The following is a 17,519-nucleotide window of genomic DNA, read 5'->3' on the forward strand; positions in this document are numbered from 1 at the left end:
GAAAGTCTTCAAAACAGGTGCAATAGAAAGCAAACACAGCAGGGAGTTTGGTATTCGGGGTTGGGGGAGGGTGGGGGAGGGTGTAGGAGGGTGGTAGGGGGGTCTCTTCAGGTCACGAGCAAGCAGAGGAAGGAAAGCTGTGGGTGAAATGTTGCATTAGAAGAAGACGGTGTGAAGAAATACAACCTCTACTTAATCAGTTTTAAAGTTTAACAGGAAGTAAAAACCCTCAACTTGTATCCTTCCTGTTGTGTTTCCATCGAATGTGAAACTCAGGTTTATAAAGTATAAGGTTTAAATTATCACCTCATTCTAAATCTTTTGAGCTTAACTTCTTAAATACACTATAATTTATAACTTATTGTCAAACCCTGGAGCTTAACGGATATGAAAAGAAAAACTAACAAGTTCAGCCATCAGACTTTACAACAGGGATGTCAAACATGCGGCCCGCGGGCCAGAACAGGCCTGTCGAGGGGTCCAATCCGGCCCACTCCTTCCTCTATTTCTTACTTTCTTCCTCCCTCTCTTTTTTCTATCTTCTTCTCCTTTCCACAGGTCTTCTTCCTTCCTTCCTTCCTTCCTTCCTTCCTTCCTTCCTTCCTTCCTTCCTTCCTTCCTTCCTTCCTTCTTTCCTCTGTCCTTCTTTCTGCCCTTCCTCCCTCCCTTCCTTCATCTTTTGAGTTTTAGACACACTGTCATTTATAACTTTTGTTACTGAACATTGTCACACCCTGAAGCTCGACAGATATGAAAAGAAAAACTAACGAGTTCATGAGTGAATAAATGGATCTGATACTGGATGTCTTACTTTCACATCAGCAGGTGTTAAACCCTGTTTTTAAAATGTTTTTTTAATCAAGCTGCTTTTTAATCTTTTAAAGGAGAAACAATGAATGTTTGCAGCTTCAGGGTTCGGCTTTGATTACATTTTAATGCTCTACGGTACACATCAGTCATCTCAGAACAGACTGAAGAGCAAAAAGCATCTTAAATGTTCACTTCTCTAACTTTAATTTAAACTGGCAGAGTTTTGACACCACTGAGTCCACATCAGTCAAACACACGGAGCTTCCTTCACCATCCTAGTCTGGCTTCCTTCGCCGTCCTACTCTGGCTTCCTTCGCCGTCCTACTCTGGCTTCCTTCGCCATCCTACTCTGGCTTCCTTCACCATCCTACTCTGGCTTCCTTCACCATCCTACCCTGCCTTCCTTCACCATCCTACTCTGGCTTCCTTCACCGTCCTACTCTGGCTTCCTTCACCATCCTACTCTGGCTTCCTTCGCCGTCCTACTCTGGCTTCCTTCGCCGTCTTACTCTGGCTTCCTTCGCCGTCTTACTCTGGCTTCCTTCGCCGTCCTACTCTGGCTTCCTTCACCATCCTACCTTGCCTTCCTTCACCATCCTGCTCTGGCTTCCTTCGCCATCCTACTCTGGCTTCCTTCGCCATCCTACCCTGCCTTCCTTCGCCATCCTACCCTGGCTTCCTTCGCCATCCTACTCTGGCTTCTTTCACCGTCCTACTCTGGCTTCCTTCACCATCCTACTCTGGCTTCCCTCGCCATCCTACTCTGGCTTCCTTCCCCATCCTACTCTGGTTTCCTTCCTACTCTGGCTTCCTTCACCATCCTACTCTGGCTTCCTTCACCATCCTACTCTGGCTTCCTTCACCATCCTACTCTTTTCATTTGCAGACCTGTTGACAGCAGCTGCTCGGCTCTGTGGTTTCTGTAGAGGCTCGTTTGACGCTCATTAATTTAGTTTGAGTTTCCCTCCGTCTCACACACACACACACACACACACACACACACACACACACACACACACACACACACACACACACACACACACACGAGTCACAAGTCCCATCAGGAATCCTTTAACCTTTGTGTCGTCCTCTCGTCTGTTTTCACTGTTCTTTCCTTCCTTCCTTCCTTCCTTCCTTCCTTTCTTTCCTCCCCCATACCTTCCTCCCTTCCCTCTTTCCTCTGTCCTTCTTCTTTTCCTTTCTCCCTCCCTCCTTCCTTCCCTCCTTCCTTCTTTTCCTTCATCCTTCCTACCTTCCTTCCTCCCTCCTTCCTCCCTCCCTTCCTCCTTTCTATCCCTCCTTCCTTCCTCCCTTCCTTCCTTCCTTCCTCCCTCCCTCCTTCTCTCTTTCTTTCCTCCTACATACCTTCCTCCCTTCCTTCTTTCCTCTGTCCTTCTTTCCTTCCTTCCTCCCTTCTTCTTTTCCTTTCTCCCTCCCTCCTACCTACATTCCTTCCTCCTATCCTTCCCTCCTTCCTTCCCTCCCTCCTACCTTCCTTCCTTCCCTCCTTCCTCCTCCCTTCCTTCCTTGACTCGAGGACAACAGGAGGGTTAATTGAAAGCTGCTCCACCTGTTCAGACTTAGAAAGTATCGAGTGACCGCTCCGCTCGGTGTTTTTGGTCATCGTGGAGCGTTTGCTGTTGACCTTTCTTGACCTTTGTGACCTGGAAGGATTCACTTAGCGCCGCAGCGGAAAGAAGGAGGGAGGATTATTTTCTCCTCAGCTTTAACCTCGTCTCTGATCCTCGTATCATGTTCAGACCAAAGAGGAAAAGTTTGTTTGTGTCTTTGCTGCATGAATGAGTAAAGATAGAAGTCTGACTTTGATTCAAAGGTTTCACAGTTAAAGGATTATTTTACTGTTTTTACAGCTTTGGGTCTCATTTCTATCAGTTACATCAGGGGGGTCAAACATGAGGCCCGTGGGCCAGAACTGGCCCGCCAAGGGGTCCAATCCGGCCCATTTTCCTTCCGTCCGTCCTTCCTTCCTTCCTTTATCCTCTCCTTTCCTCCATCTTTCTTGCCTTTCTTCTCTTCCTTCTTTCTTTCCTTCCTTCCTTTCTTCCTTCCCTCCTTCCTTCCTTCCTTCCTTTTCCCTTCTATCCCCTAACCCTTCCTTCCAACCTTTCTTTCATCTGTCCTTCTTTCCTTCTTCCTTTCTTCCTTCCATCTTTCCTGCATGTCTTCTTTTCCTTCCTTCCTTCCTTCCTTCCTTATTCCTCCTTGTCTTATTTTCCTTTCTTCCTTCTTTCTTTCTTTCCTTCCCTCCTTCCATTCACCTGTCATTCCTCTCCTCCTCTTTCTCCACCTCCTTCTCTTCTTCCTCCTCCTCTTCCTCCTCCACCACCTCCTTCTCCTCCTCCACCTCCTCCTCCTCCTCCTCTTCCTTTTCCTCTTCCTCCTCCTTCTCCTCTTCCTCTTCCTTCTCCTCCACTTCCTCTTCTCCTCCACCACCACCTCCTCCTCCTCTTCCACCACACTCCCTGTTTCTGCTCTCATGTATAAATTCCTCTCTCTGGAATCCACTTCCCAGGATAGCAGCAGCAGCATCTGCGTCTCTGCCTGAGCTAGAGTCCGTCTGTCTGCTGCTCCTCCTCCTCCTCCTCCTCCTCCTCCTCCTCCTGTTAGAGAAAGTCCATCAGAAGGAATGACGGAGCTCTGACGCAAGTTCACGACCCGATCCTGCCGCTCTCTCTACCTTCTGTCTCGGTGTTTGACCCCCGCGGAGCCCGACGTAACTTAATCTGGGTTAAAAGTAAAATGATAGATGTGGAGCCTCGTGGCTTTTTGTTATTCAGCAGTATTCATCATTAGATCCTTTCAGATAAAACCAGGAGGGGAAGGGAAGGGGAAGAGGAGGGAGGGGGAGGTGGGGCTGAAATTTATTGCCGTCCCCTTCTGGAGATGTTGTGGGTTAAAAAAACCCACAAACACACAATGAAACATCTGTGATGGGAGTTGCCAGCAGTGATAACCTCCATGACACACTTGTCCTCCTCAAACTCTGCTGCTGCTGCTTTTTCCTGCAGTGAAGAAGAAGAAGAAAAAAAAACATGTTTCTAGTTTGCTGCTCAGCCTAGTTTTTAGCAGCACTGGGGATTTCTCATCAGATCCTGCTCCAGAAAGTCAGAAATACACAGTTTGATATGGAAAAGTGTGTGTGTGTGTGTGTGTGTGTGAGGTGTTGAAATGTGTTGAAAACCAAATTGTACCTTTTTTATTTTTAATGGAAGTGCTTTCGGGTGTTATTGTGCCTTTTATTAGACAGTTGAGATAAAAGTTCTCATTTCTGACGTTTCATTTGGCTCATTAACTTCTTAATATCTTATTTAAACACATTTTTCCACCTTAAATCCCCTTTTTTCCTTCACGTACTCACATGTAGATTTACCAAAATACTATAAAACTGCAACTAACATTTCATTATCTCTTAATCCGATAAGAAAGTTCTTTGTTGACTCAGCATTTTAACTCGTTATCTTATTTTGAAAAATATAAGTACATATTTCCCCCTTAAATCCTCTTTAGCTCGTTCAAGCTAAACACACATAAAACTGTCTAGGACTGAATATAACTCAGATTTTCATTATCTTTTAATCTTATCATGTTTGTCTGCAGACTACAGACAGAAGAGATGTGACAGGAAATAAAGGAGGAAGATGAGAGGAAGTTCTTCGTTCTTATTCAGCATTTTAACCCATTATTATCTTATTTTGAAAAATAGAAACACATTCTTCCTCCTTAAATCCTCTTTAGTTCATTCCAGCAGACACACAAATAATACTATAAAACTGTCTGAACTGCAACTAACTGTGAGTTTCATTATCTTTTAATCTGATTTTCTCAGTTTATCGATTAATAAATTTGGGGAAAAATATCCACTTTATAATTCCCCAGACTGCAAAGTTTTTTGTTGACTCAGCATTTTAACTAACTTATTTTGAAAAATATAAACACCTATTGTTCCCCCTTAAATCCTCTTTAGCTCGTTCAAGCAAACTGTCTAGGACTGAATATAACTGTGATTTTCATTATCTTTTAATCTGATAATGTTTGTCTCAGTTAATCACTTTATAAACGTCTTCAAACGGCTCCATTAATGTGACAATTAGTCCCAAAACCTGCAGACTACAGACAGAAGAGATGTGACAGGAAATAAAGGAGAAAGATGAGAGGAAGTTCTTCATTCTAACTCTGCATTTTAACCCATTAATCTCTTATTTTGAAAAATAGGGAGAAAGAATAAAGAGAAAGATGAGAGGAAGTTCTCATTTCTGTCTCAAATTAAAGCCATTTCATTTAATCAGTGTTTATTTTAACTCATTATTATCTTATTTTGAGGAATATAAACACATTAATCCCTTTAAATCCTCTTTAGTTCATTCCAGCAGACACAAAGAATAATATAAACGTGTCTAGAACTGCAACTAAATGTGATTTTCATCGTCTCTTAATCTGATACGGTTTGATTAATTTAGACAATTAGTCCAAAACCTACAGACGACAGACAGAAGAGAGTGGCAGGAAAGTCTCCATTTAACCCGTTTAAGGAATATAAACACATTTATCCCTTATTTTAACCCTCCTGTTGTCCTTAGATCAAGGAAGGGAGGAAAGAAGGAAGGAAAGAAGGAAAGCAGTAAGGAGGGAGGGAGGAAAGGAATAAAGAGGGAGTAAGGAAGGAAAGGAGTAAGGAAAAGGGAGGGAGGAAGGGAAGGAAAGGAGGGAGGGAGGAAGGAAGGGAGAGAGGGAGGAAGGAAGGGAGAGAGGGAGGAAAGGGAGGGATGGAGGAAGGAAGGAAGGAAGGAAGGAAATGAGTAAGGAGGGAACGAAGAAAGGATGGAAGGAAGTGAGGAAAGAAGTATGAAGGAGGAGGGAGCAAAAGAAAGAGGGAAGGAGGGGAAGAAACAAAGCAACAATTAAAGAAAGAGGAAGAAAGGAAGGAAGGAGGGGAAGGAAGGAACAGTCAGAAGAGAGATGGGTCAATTTGACCCGGGAGGGACGACAGGAAGCAGCAGCAGGTTTAAATACTATAAACTGGCTCTAAAGCTTCAGCCAACAATTACATTTATTATCTTTTTAATCTGATGATGATTTTCTTCATTAATCTCTGAATTGATTGTGAAAAATGTCCACTATAATTCCTCAGACGCCTGCAGCGAGATTATTAAATTACTTTTTTTTTTCCATTAATCTGACAATCAACGAACCCCCCCCCCCCCCCCCCCCCCCCCCCCCCAAAAAAAATAAAAAATATTCAGTCTACTTTTCATGTCAGACAAAAGAAAAGCAGCAGATCTGAGTTTTATTTGGGTTTCATTAATTTAAAGTAATTAATCGTCTTAATTATTTCAGCTCTTAATTTGGCGGGGTTGTGAGTTGAGGAGGAGGAAACACTCATCAGCTGTTATTGAATCAGTTCCTTGTGTTTGTTAAAGTTTTAATAAGAAGCTGCACACCCTAGAAAACGACTTCAGTGATGAACTTTAAGGAGTTTCACCCTCCTGTTCCTTCAAGTCAAGGAAGGAAGGAAGGAAGGAAGGAAGGAAAGAAGGACAGAGGAAAGAAGGAAGGAAGGAAGGAAGGAAAGGAGGGAGTAAGGAAAAGAGGAAGGAAGGAAAGAAGGACAGAGGAAGGAAGGAAGAAAGGGGATGGAGGAAGGTCCGTCTGTTTTGACTGTTCCTTCCTTCCTTCTTTCCTTCCTCCTTTTTTCCTTCCCTCCTTCTTTCTTTCCTCCCCCTTACCTTCCTCTCTTCCTTCTTTCCTTTCTCCCTCCCTCCCTCCTACCTTCCTTCCTTCCTTCTTTCCTCTGTCCTTCCTTTCCTTTCTCCCTTCCTTCTTTCCTTTCTCCCTCCCTCCTACCTCCTTCCTCCTTTTCTTTTCTGCCTTCTTCCTCCCTTCCATCCTTCCTTCCTTGACTCGAGGACAACAGGAGGGTTAAAGCTACTACTGCTTCTTAACTCTGATACAGAAACATTATCAGGGTCAGAATCTGAATAAATAACCAACAGCTGAGTGAAAATGTCTTTTTCTGACCCGACAGTGAAATAAACTGTCCTAACCTGCTTCTAGTCAAAATAAGATAAAAACATATATAGAGAGTGTGCATGTTGATATGTTGATGGTAGAGGAGGAAGAGGAGGAGGGTGAAGAGGAGGAGGGGGAGAAAAAGGGGCAAATCCCTTGAAATGGCAGCAGAGCTCAGAGCTGAGCTTTTTAATCACACATATTGAAGCTAAATGCTCCGCAGGCTCGTAGAGGTCGATTATGTAACAACGCAGGACACTTTCACCCTGAACGCTGACGCAACAGACTTATCTCATATCCTAAATACTCTCTAACACACACAAGGTTTTTTTTAACCCTCCTGTTGTCCTTGGAGAACAGGAGGAAGGGATGATGAAGGAAGGAAAGGGGGTAAAGAGGGAGGAAAAGAGGAAGGGGGTAAGGAGGGAGGAAAAGAGGAAGGAAGTAAGGAGAGAAGGAAGGGAGGAAGGAAGGAAGGAAGGAAGGGTGGATGGAAGGAAGGGAGTAAGGAGGGATGGAGGAAAAGAAGAAGGAAGTAAGGAGAGAAGGAAGGAAGGGAGTAAGGAAGGAAAGGAGGAGGGAGGGATGGAGGAGAGGAGGAAGGAAGGAATGAAGGCAGGAAGAAAGGGAGGAGGGAAAGTAGTAAGGAGGAAGGAAGGAAGGAAGGAGGGATGGAGGAAAAGAAGGAGGGAGGAAGGAAGGAAAGGAGTAAGGAGGGATGGAGGAGAGGAGGAAGGAGGGAAGAAGGGGAGGAGGGAAAGGAGTAAGGAGGGAGGAAAAGAGGAAGGAAGTAAGGAGAGAAGGAAAAGAGGGAGGAAGGGATGGAGGAAACGAGGAAGGAAGGAAGGATGGAAGGAAGTAAAGGAGTGGATGGGAGGGAGGAAAAGAAGAATTGAAGGAAGGAAGGAAGGAGGAGGAGGGACCAAAGAAAGATGGAAGGAGGGGAAGAACGAAGGAAAAATTAAAGAAAGAGGAAAGAAGGAACAGTCAAAAGAGAGATGGGGTCAGTTTGACCCGGGAGGACAACAGGAGGGTTAAACTTCAGACTGAGCTCTACTGTGAGTCTATAAGTAGCTGTGAGTGAGTTTAAAAATGCTCCTGTTGTCATTGCAACTCAATTAAAATGTACAGGATCACATAAAAAACCCTAAATTCAGTTAGAGGATCAGACCTAACAGGAAGCGTATGGACCGTTTAATGATCTGGTTTATTTTTTCTCTCCTCCGCAGGTCAACGTCTACATCCTGGGAAGAACTTTCCTCGTCTTGGCCCGAGAGCTGTGCATCAACGCTCCGGCTATAGGTACCAAATTCTTCACTCTTCCTCATTCTGTCCCACTACTCACTATGCAAGATTTACATGAATTGAGATGTGCTGCATCTAAATCAGCTCCAAACCAAAAGATAAAAAATGTTCTAATGATATGAACAAGCTGGAACTAGTTCATTTAATGTCATTTTTTACTTTATAAGTGACTTAAACTGTACTTCTGGGTTTTAATCGCCAACTTCCATAAAGTTTTAATAACTAACAGTCAAAGTTGAAGCAGGACAAGCTGAGATATCCTGACTTTTACTAAAAGATATTAAATTAACATGAATAAATGAAAGAAGGACAGAGGAAGGAAGGAAGGGAAGGAAGGGGGGTGGAGTAATGAGGGAGGAAAGAAAGAAGGGAGGAAGGAAGGAAAGAAGGGAGGAAGGAAGGAAAGAAGGAAGGAAGGAGGGAGAAAGGAAAAGAGGAAGGAAGGAAGGAGAAAGGAAAAGAGAAAGGAAAGAAGGACAGAGGAAAGAAGGAAGGAGGGAGAAAGGAAAAGAGGAAGGAAGGAAGAAAGGAAAGACAGAGGAAAGAAGGAAGAAAGGAAGGAGGGAGAAGGGAGAAAGGAAAAGAGGAAGGAAGGAAGAAAGGAAAGACAAAGGAAAGAAGGAAGGAAGGAGAAAGGAAGGAAAGAAGGACAGAGGAAAGAAAGAAAGAAGGGAGGAAGGAGGGAAGGAAGGATGGAAAAGGGGAAGGAAGGAAAGAAAGGACAGGAAAGAAGGAGGGAGGAAGGAAGGAGATTAGATTAGATTAGAAATTAGAAAGGTCAAATATGAGGATATAAGGTTGATTCCAGTGACGTTTATAGACTGTAAATATAGACTTTGGAGTGTGTTGTTGGATTGTTTCTACTGTGAAAAAAAAGAAGTAGAATATGAGACAAACCTTTCACCTCCATGTTGATGTGTGTAAGACTTATTATCCCCAGAAGGAAGGACTCATGTCACAATCATTCAGTTTGGATTCACTTTTAGTCTCAATTATAAGCTTCAAGCATGTATGAATAATGAGAGGATGTAGTCTGCTTCTTTATCCCATCAACACATGATCTCTGCACTTTAAATCATACCCAAACCTTCCTGCAACATGAAATACCCCTCTCATATAAAATACTACCATATACTGTTGATTTTATATTGTCTTGTTACTAAAAAATATGCACTGTGCAGCTGTATAATAGAAAAATAGCAAAATATAATACAAATAAATATCAGTTGAGACGTTAAATCAGCAGTTAAACGTGTGTGGATCATCTGTAACTTATTACATTATATTATATGATATGATATTATATTATGAATCTAACTTGAACAAGAACATTTGCTGCACTTTCCACAACTTTCAAGAGACTCCACAATGTCCTCATGTCTAGTTTTATGTGTAATCTTTAACCTTGCTTGCTTTACTTCCTGTTTATTCTCTATCTTTCACAAAAGCCCTCCTAGGAACAGCTGTTGCAAGTTAGCATTAGCATTAGCATTAGCTATAAACACTGTTATACTTGCATGAGACAGTTCTAGCCTTTCTATATAAACTGCATCCATCCTTATTAATTAATTAATTAATTAAACCGTAATAATAATAATAATAATAGAATCTGGATTTAAGGACTCTTTTTGGACCTCTGTGTCTTTGCCCCCTGTTGGTACTTTCATTAATCCATTCATTCACATTCCTCTAATAAGAACATCATATGTGAAATTTGCTGCACTTCTCACAACTTTCATGAGACTCAAACATGTCCTCATGTCTGGTTTTATGTGTAATCTTTAACCTTGCTTGCTTTACTTCCTGTTTATTCTCTATTTTTACATCTTACTTTCACAAAGGAACAGCTCCTAGGAACAGCTGTTGCAAGTTAAACACTGTGATACTTGCATCAGACAGTTTTAGCCTTTCTATATAAAATGCATCCGTCCCTATTAATTAATTAAACCATAATAATAATGATAGTAGATTTGGATTTAAGGACTCTTTTTGGACCTCTTTCATTAATCCATTCATCCACATTTCTCTAATATAAAGCCTCCCCAGTGTTTCCATACTAAACCAAGGTGCAGTTCCCTGTGATGTAACCAGAGGGCGCTGCAGCCCCTCATATAAAACCCCCAGCTCCCCATAATGATGTGACGTCTCTCTCTCATGGCTTCAATCACATTATAACCTTTATGTTTTTCCATCAGGTGTTATAAGCATTCCCGTACAGAACACGTCAGGTCTCTTTTCTTTTTTAACAGCATCAAGCCGTTAACAGTTAAATTTGTATTTTACAAAAAAAAAGACAACGTTTCCGAGGCCGTCCTCTCAAGTGCAAAACAACTCTGTTTCTGACAAGATTTCTACTGTTTTTCTTTTTTTTGCATTTTAGATTCATAACACTACATAAAGTTTGCTCCTTGTGTAATGTGTAATGTTGCTGCTTGCACTATAGTAACAACATTATAATATAAGACTTGCAATTACACCATTTTTTTTTTTTTTTTTTTTGAAGCAGTCCCTACTTGTTCCAGTTGTTGGAGCTCAGCTTTTTGATACATAACCACAAATCAACTGTGTTTAAATGTTGTTTCTACAGCAGCCGCAGCCCTTTAAAACACAGGCATCAGAGCAAATAACGTTAACCAAGTATTTAAATTAAAAAAAGAAAAAGAAAAAACAACCCAAAAAACATTAAATTAAATAAGATAAAACAAACAGCTCCTTTTTGCTTTTTAAAATAGTCTCTCAGAGAACTAACCAGGCCATTTAGTGTGACATTACTCAAGTGTCTTTAATGCTACATTACTTTGAAGGCTGGGAGGCGAGGCTAAACTAGAAACGTTCCCGTCAGCAGTCCGGAGCAGCTTACGCATAGAACACAAGCTCGGGGATCTGTCCTCCCTGTACTCCGGTCCCGTTGGTGCTGTCGGAGGAGCACTGGAATTGAAATGTCACCTTCCCACACTGCACCTCCGTCATGCCCTCCTGGCCGAAATAGCTCAGTTCGTTCCCGTCCAGCACGGCGCTGACGGTGTAGAAGGCGTCCTGCTCCACCTGAACAGGATGCTCGAACCACACCGGAAACGTACTGCTCGACCCGTCCGATACGAACTTAGTCAGGTGCTGAGCCAGAGTCACCCCTTGTCTCTTCAGTTCGATTTTCACGCTGTACTCTGCCTTCCCTCCGCTCGACCCGTACAGTCCCAGCCCGGCGATAAAGATCCGTTTGTCCACAGCGAACTGAATGCTGTCGCAGCGGCCGCGGTAACGCCACTGGTTGCTCCGGTAGGCCGACGACTGGAAGCGGTGGCACCTCTGAGGCGCCAGGCCCGTCCTCGCATCCAGAGGGAAGTCCAGTGTGGGCTTTTTCGCCGCCGTGTACCACAGGAACACATTGTGCGTCTCCTCCAGTGTCAGGATGTCGGATTGCGCCGCCCCGTCCGCAAACTCCTCCAGACTCATGCTGGGGATCCGCACCAAGAACAGCGCCTTCCCCAACACGTCTCTTTTGTTGCGGGTGGTCGGACCCAAACCTTGTCTTTTGCACTCGGCCGAGGCCCAGCTCATAACGGCGTCGAACACCACCACCTCCTTCGTGTTGAGCGTCTCCCTCCGCAGGATGATCTCCAGCGTCTGCAGGTCGATCTCGCAGAAGCCCTCGGAGCAGAGGGCGAGCTCGGCCTGGGCGTCGATCACCTCCCAGCAGCGCTGCGTCAGCTCCGGCTCCTCGAACAGGCGGCTCTGGGAGAGCAGCACGCAGGCGTTCTTGGCCTCCAGGCTGGTTTCCAGGAAGTTGACGCAGGCCTTGGCCAGCGCAGGGACGATGTACTTCTTGGCAGCGTACAAGGTGGCCAGCACCGTGTCTGCCTCCAGGTCGATCTCATCACTGTACATGTACCTGAGGAGAGGAAGACAACCTTTTAATTACACTACAGAGGCTAGCTTGGTGCTAATAACAGATCGACTGCTTATTTAACATGACGCCACATACTGAGATATAGTATTAAGACGAGGCATGGGCTGGTATGAGATTGAGAAAGGATGAGAAAGGAAGAAAAATAAAGACAGACATGTTCATTTAACCTGAATCTAAAATGACAGCGTGAGGGGTCGTGATACTCTACGCTGCAGCTGCACCACCTGAGGGATTTCTGACCAGCACTTCCTGTCTTTAACCAGCACTTCCTGTCTTTAACCAGACTAAAAACAGCTCATACCTTAAGACAGAAAATGTGGCGGTTTCGGTTATCGTGGCTTTTTTATCCCATGCCTAATTAAGACCTTTTTATTAAGATCCTTTCAAAACACTCCGAAGCTCTCATCTCTTTCTGTTGCTGCTATTATTTCCACTTCATCACGAAAGTCCACAAAAAAGCAGCAAACTAGAAATAAAGATCAGCTTTTCTCCTTCTCAAAGAGGATTGTGTAATGACTTAACATGTTTTTACCCTTTTCTCTCAAAAGGCCAAGCATTCACCGGCCCGTGCTGCTGGCTTAGGTTGGCTTAGGTTATTTATAACTGCTAGTCTGCATATATTCACCTCCCTAAGAAAATTGTCAGGCCGTGTGTATGAAGAAAAGAGAAGGGGAGGAGGAGAAAAAGAAAAAAAGGTTTCTAGTTGAACAAAGAGTGCTGAGAAAACCAGCAATTACAGAGCACTGTGCTGCTGCTGCTGCTGCCGCCGCCGCCGCTGCTCTCTGGCGCTTCCAGCATTTTTGGCATTCGCCTCTGCTTAGCTTTGGATGAGTAATAATATGCTTTGAAGTGACACTGACTGCGCTTGTCATCTCTCCTTCTGGTTGGTTATGAGAGAGAGAGAGAGGGAGAGAGAGAGGGAGAAGGGGAATGGTGAGTGGCTTACTTCAGCAGAATTAGAAAAGCAGCAGGTTCCACATCTGGGATATGGATCTCAGACTCCTCCTCCGCCAGATCGCCATAAAACATGGCACAGAAGACGGAGCTTCCCACGGCTAGCACATACTGAGAGAGAGAGAGAGAGAGGGCGAGAGAGGGAGGGAGGAGCAGGCAGATGCATTAGACACAAGCAAAGCACAATCACTCTTCTTTAAGTTCAATAAATCAGCAGCTGGAGCTATTTTCAGTGTCAGTTTTAACATATTTTTACATTTAACAAACATTACATAAGTTTTAAAGCATCTATCGTCACTCCTAGTTTATTTTAAAGAGGTTAAATATGTCTTTACCTTGTGTGCTGGAACCCTCTCCGATCCCCCCAAAGGGCCGACAATGAAGTGGACATCAGCCATCAGCTCATTGTTAAACATCAAGGCATTCCTAGAAGAGCACAGAGCAGGTTTCTCACTGAATAATCATATAAAAAAAAAAGCCTCAAGTATTGTATAACATCAAGTCCTCCCACACTGTTTTTGCCTGGAGACACGGCTTATTTAGGATGAAGCCACAGCAGTACGGTTGCAACCAATGATTTTTTTTTTCTTCTCTAAACTAACAATTGATCCTAACTCGTATTTTCCTGAATTTAATAGTTTGACCTATAAACTCTGAATTCATGCCAGTGGCAAGTTCCCACAGCTCATGCTGACATTTGCAAATGTTCAATAGTCCCCAAAAAAACTCAGATATCAAGTTTACTAGCTTCTAAAATAACACAAAAAAGAGAAAATAGAAGGTAGAAGTGGTTAATCTTGTGTTTTTTGTCTTAAACTTTAAATAATATTAATGTAACTAAGCAACCATGTGATGTAGGAATAGTTTAATCTAAAAATTAACACCATGACTAATTATAATTGGTCAAAGCAGCGACTTTAAAGCATTTTATGGAGCATTTCTAACTGTAATTAAACAAAGTATAAGAAGCACAACACAGTTAAAGTATTAAAGTCAAAGTGGAAGTATTTATTTTACTTTAAAGACATTTTTGTTGCTAATAAGTAAAATGATTTAAATACTTCTTCCACCACACAAATCACCATGCGTTTAACCACAGTCATTTTAATCCACTAGTAATGTCACGTCATTACTGCTTAATGACATTAATGCACTTTAGTGTGTGTGTGTGTGTGTGTGTGTGTGTGTGTGTGTGTGTGTGTGTGTGTGTGTGTGTGTGTGTGTGTGTGTGTGTGTGTGTGTGTGTGTGTGTGTGTGTGTGTGTGTGTGTGTTCTGGATCCAGTGTTACCTCTCGCTCTCTCAGTCTGTGTGCGCGTGTGTGTTTTGGGGTCCGGCAGTGTTACCTCTCTCTCAGTGTGTGTGTGTATGTTTATGTGTGTTTTGGGGTCCGGTAGTGTTATATATATGTGTGTGTGTGTATTTTGGGTTCCGGCAGTGTTACCTCTCTCTCTCTCAGTGTGTGTGTGTGTGTGTGTGTCTGTTTGTGTGTATTTTGGGTCCGGCAGTGTTACCTCTCTCTGTCTCTCGCTCTCTCTCTGTGTGTGTGTGTGTGTGTGTGTGTGTGTGTGTGTGTGTGTGTGTGTATTTTGGGGTCCGGCAGTGTTACCTCTCTCTCAGTGTTGGGTGGCTGCACTGCCAGCTGGGTGGGTCTACATTGTTGTTGTTGATGTTTTGCTGGGTGGTCGGTGTCGTCGCCCCGCTGCTGCTGCTGCTCGCCTGACACACCTGCACCTCTTTGCTCTTCTCAGTGTCTGCTACCGTAGTGCCATTGGCCAGGTTGGTGTTGTTAGTGTTGGCGGCGGCGGGGTACAACTCTGCAGCCATCTTCTCCTGCACCTCCTCCTGCTGCTTTTGCACCTCCTCCTCCTGCTGCTTTTGCTGCTGCTGCTGCTGCTGCTGCTTCTTCTTGCTGGTCAGAGACAGAGTCAGGATCTCATAACATACCGGCAGCCTGCTGCCTGGAAGCTTGCCGACCTTTTTGGACTTTTTCAGTGTTTCTGGAAGTAAGAGCAGATAAGTCAAACACCTCATGATCCGGCCATGATGGAGCAACCTGCAGTCTGCAGTGGGCATCTGCACAAGCACCACCACCACCAGCAGCACCACCGGGCTTCTCCTGCGTGTAGTATCCGGCGTGCAGAGGCTGTATCTGGGGGTGGAAATGCACCAAGTGTCGGTGGAAGAAAGGGAGGGTTTATTTACTCCGCGGTCATCTAAAAATATCTAAAAAAAAAAAAAAAAAAAAAAAAAGATATACGTCCAGGTTGGGAGTCCTGTGTCTCTCTACGTTTCCAACTTGGTCCACTTTTCCTACGTTTTTCCTGGCGGTCACCTCATCCTCCTCTTCCTCTCCTGCGCGCAGAAAATGTCCATGAAGCGTCGCTTGTTTTCCCTTTTTCAGCTGAGCGAGTAAATCCGGAGAGTCGCAGCTGGTTTGCACAAGTCCTTCCCAACCCCGCCTCTCTGCGTTTTAGTAATCCTCACAGATATATCTCTCTTCTCTCCTTTTCTTTCTTTCTCTTTTTTTCTTTCTTTCTTTCTGCGTATATAAAGCTGCCGTCGTCCGGAGCTCAGGCTATGCGGTGTTGCTCTGCGGCCGCACGGTTCCAGGGTAAATAGTCATTTGTCGGGAGTTTTTAAGGTCGGCTCTATTTTCTCTGCTTTTCCTTTTTTTTTTTCTCTCTCCTCCTCTCTTCGTGATCTCCTCTGACGCCCATGGGCTAGCTGCCGACCAATCACAGGCACGCACCGCGCTGACGTCAGGAGGGCAGAACTCCGCAGAGAACGTCACCAGACACGTGGCTCCTCCTTCTCTTCCTCCTCCTCCGCCTCCTCCTATTCCTCCTTTTCCTCCTCCTATTCCTCCTTTTCCTCCTCCTATTCCTCCTCTTCTGATTAGAGCTGGTGGTCAGATTAATTATTACAGAATTAAAATTAAGTTTTTAGTCAAATACGTACAGAAGCCCATTTCTGCCAATGTGATGAGAAGAAACGAAACTATCTTAACTAGTGACTTAGTTTCTCATTATTTTGAGATATTATCTCAATATAATGACTTAATATCTCAATTTAATGACTTATTATCTCAATTTAATGACTTATTATCTCAATATAATGACTTAGTATCAAAATATAATGACTTAATATCTCAATATAATGACTTAGTATCTCAATTTAATGACTTAGTGTCTCAATTTAATGACATAGTATCTCAATATAATGACTTAGTATCTCAATTTAATTATTTAATATCTCAATATGACTTAATATCTCAACATAATGTCTAGTATCCATAGCTAGTATCTCAATATAATGACTTATTGCAATATAATGACTTAGTATCTCAATAGAATGACTTAGTATCTCAATTTAATGAGATACTGTCTTAAAATGACTCAAAATCTCAAAATGATAAGAAAATATATCATAATAATGACTTACCTTATGAGTAGTATCTCATTACTTTGAGAAAGTTTCTGATTATATTGATTTACCGGATCTTTTTTTATTTTTTTCATCACATTGGTGGAAATGGGCCAATAGATAAATACGACCCTCCATAAAACCAGAGTCCAGTGGTGGAAGAAGTATTTAAATGTAATAGTAAACAAGTATCAGCAGCTAAATGTAGTTGTATAACATCGAGTCCTCCCACACTGTGTTTGCCTGGAGACTCGGCTACAATTGATCTACTCATATTTTTTAGTTTGACCTATAAACTGATTTAAGTTCCCAGAGCTCACTGTGACATTTTCAAACGTGTTTGTTTTTGTTCAATAGTTCAAAACTCAAATATATCAAGTTTCATACTGTAGCTTATAAGACTGAAGAGAAAAACAGAAAATATTAACATTTAAAAAGGTGAAAGTAAAGTCTGTTTGAGTAAAGTTTAAATAATAGTAATGTAACTAAGCAAGCATGTGGTGTAGGAGTAGTTTGATCTTAAATGAACACTGTGACTTATTATAACTTATCAAAGCAGTGAATTTATTACATTTTATGGAGCTTTTATCTCTTTCTCTAACCACTGTCATTTTAATCCACTAGCTGTAATATTCATGTGTAACTGTCATTACTACTTAATGATGAAAGTAAACCAGTATAAGAAGAACAACGTAGTTAAAGCATTAAAGTAATAAAGTAAAAGTTGTATTCATATTACTTTAGCACTCCTGTTGTCCTCGAGTCAAGGAACGAAGGGGAAAGGAGGGAGGAAGGAGTAAGGCAGGAAAGAAAAAAAGGAAAGGAGGGAGGATGGAAGGCAGGAAAGAAAAGAAGGAAAGGAGGGAGGAAGGAAGGAAGGAAGGAAGAAGGGAGATGAAGGAAGGGAGGAAAGGAGGGAGGAAGGAAGGAAAAGGTGAAGGAAGAAAGGAAAGGAGGATGGAAGGAAGGACAGGGAATAAGGGAGAAAGGAAAAGAGGAAGGAGGGAAAGAAGGAAGAGATGAAGGTAGAGGGGAGGAAAGAAAGAGAGAAGGAGGGAAGGAAGGAAGGAAGGAAGGAAGAAGGGGGATGAA

The 17,519-nt window shown here is 42.9% G+C and overlaps 2 protein-coding genes across 2 annotated transcripts in view; one reads left to right on the forward strand and one right to left on the reverse strand.

Annotated features, from left to right (window-relative positions):
- Window positions 1-17,519, forward strand: part of LOC128375815 (transcription factor IIIB 90 kDa subunit-like) — a 68,231-nt gene that overhangs the window by 27,417 nt on the left and 23,295 nt on the right. Inside the window, exon 5 of the mRNA XM_053336230.1 lies at window positions 8,067-8,139. Within this exon, the coding sequence (XP_053192205.1) occupies window positions 8,067-8,139 (73 nt within the window). The remainder of the gene's footprint in view (window positions 1-8,066; window positions 8,140-17,519) is intronic.
- LOC128375658 (BTB/POZ domain-containing protein 6-B-like) lies at window positions 10,295-15,216 on the reverse strand. The gene is made up of 4 exons (XM_053336051.1): window positions 14,611-15,216; window positions 13,339-13,429; window positions 12,996-13,114; window positions 10,295-12,031 (listed from the first exon to the last, which is right to left on the reverse strand). The coding sequence occupies exons 1-4, from the start codon at window positions 15,075-15,077 to the stop codon at window positions 10,999-11,001; spliced, it is 1,710 nt and encodes a 569-aa protein (XP_053192026.1). The 5' UTR covers window positions 15,078-15,216; the 3' UTR covers window positions 10,295-10,998.

The sequence above is a fragment of the Scomber japonicus genome, chromosome 16 (genome assembly GCF_027409825.1).
Source record: "Scomber japonicus isolate fScoJap1 chromosome 16, fScoJap1.pri, whole genome shotgun sequence".
Taxonomy (NCBI): domain Eukaryota; kingdom Metazoa; phylum Chordata; class Actinopteri; order Scombriformes; family Scombridae; genus Scomber; species Scomber japonicus.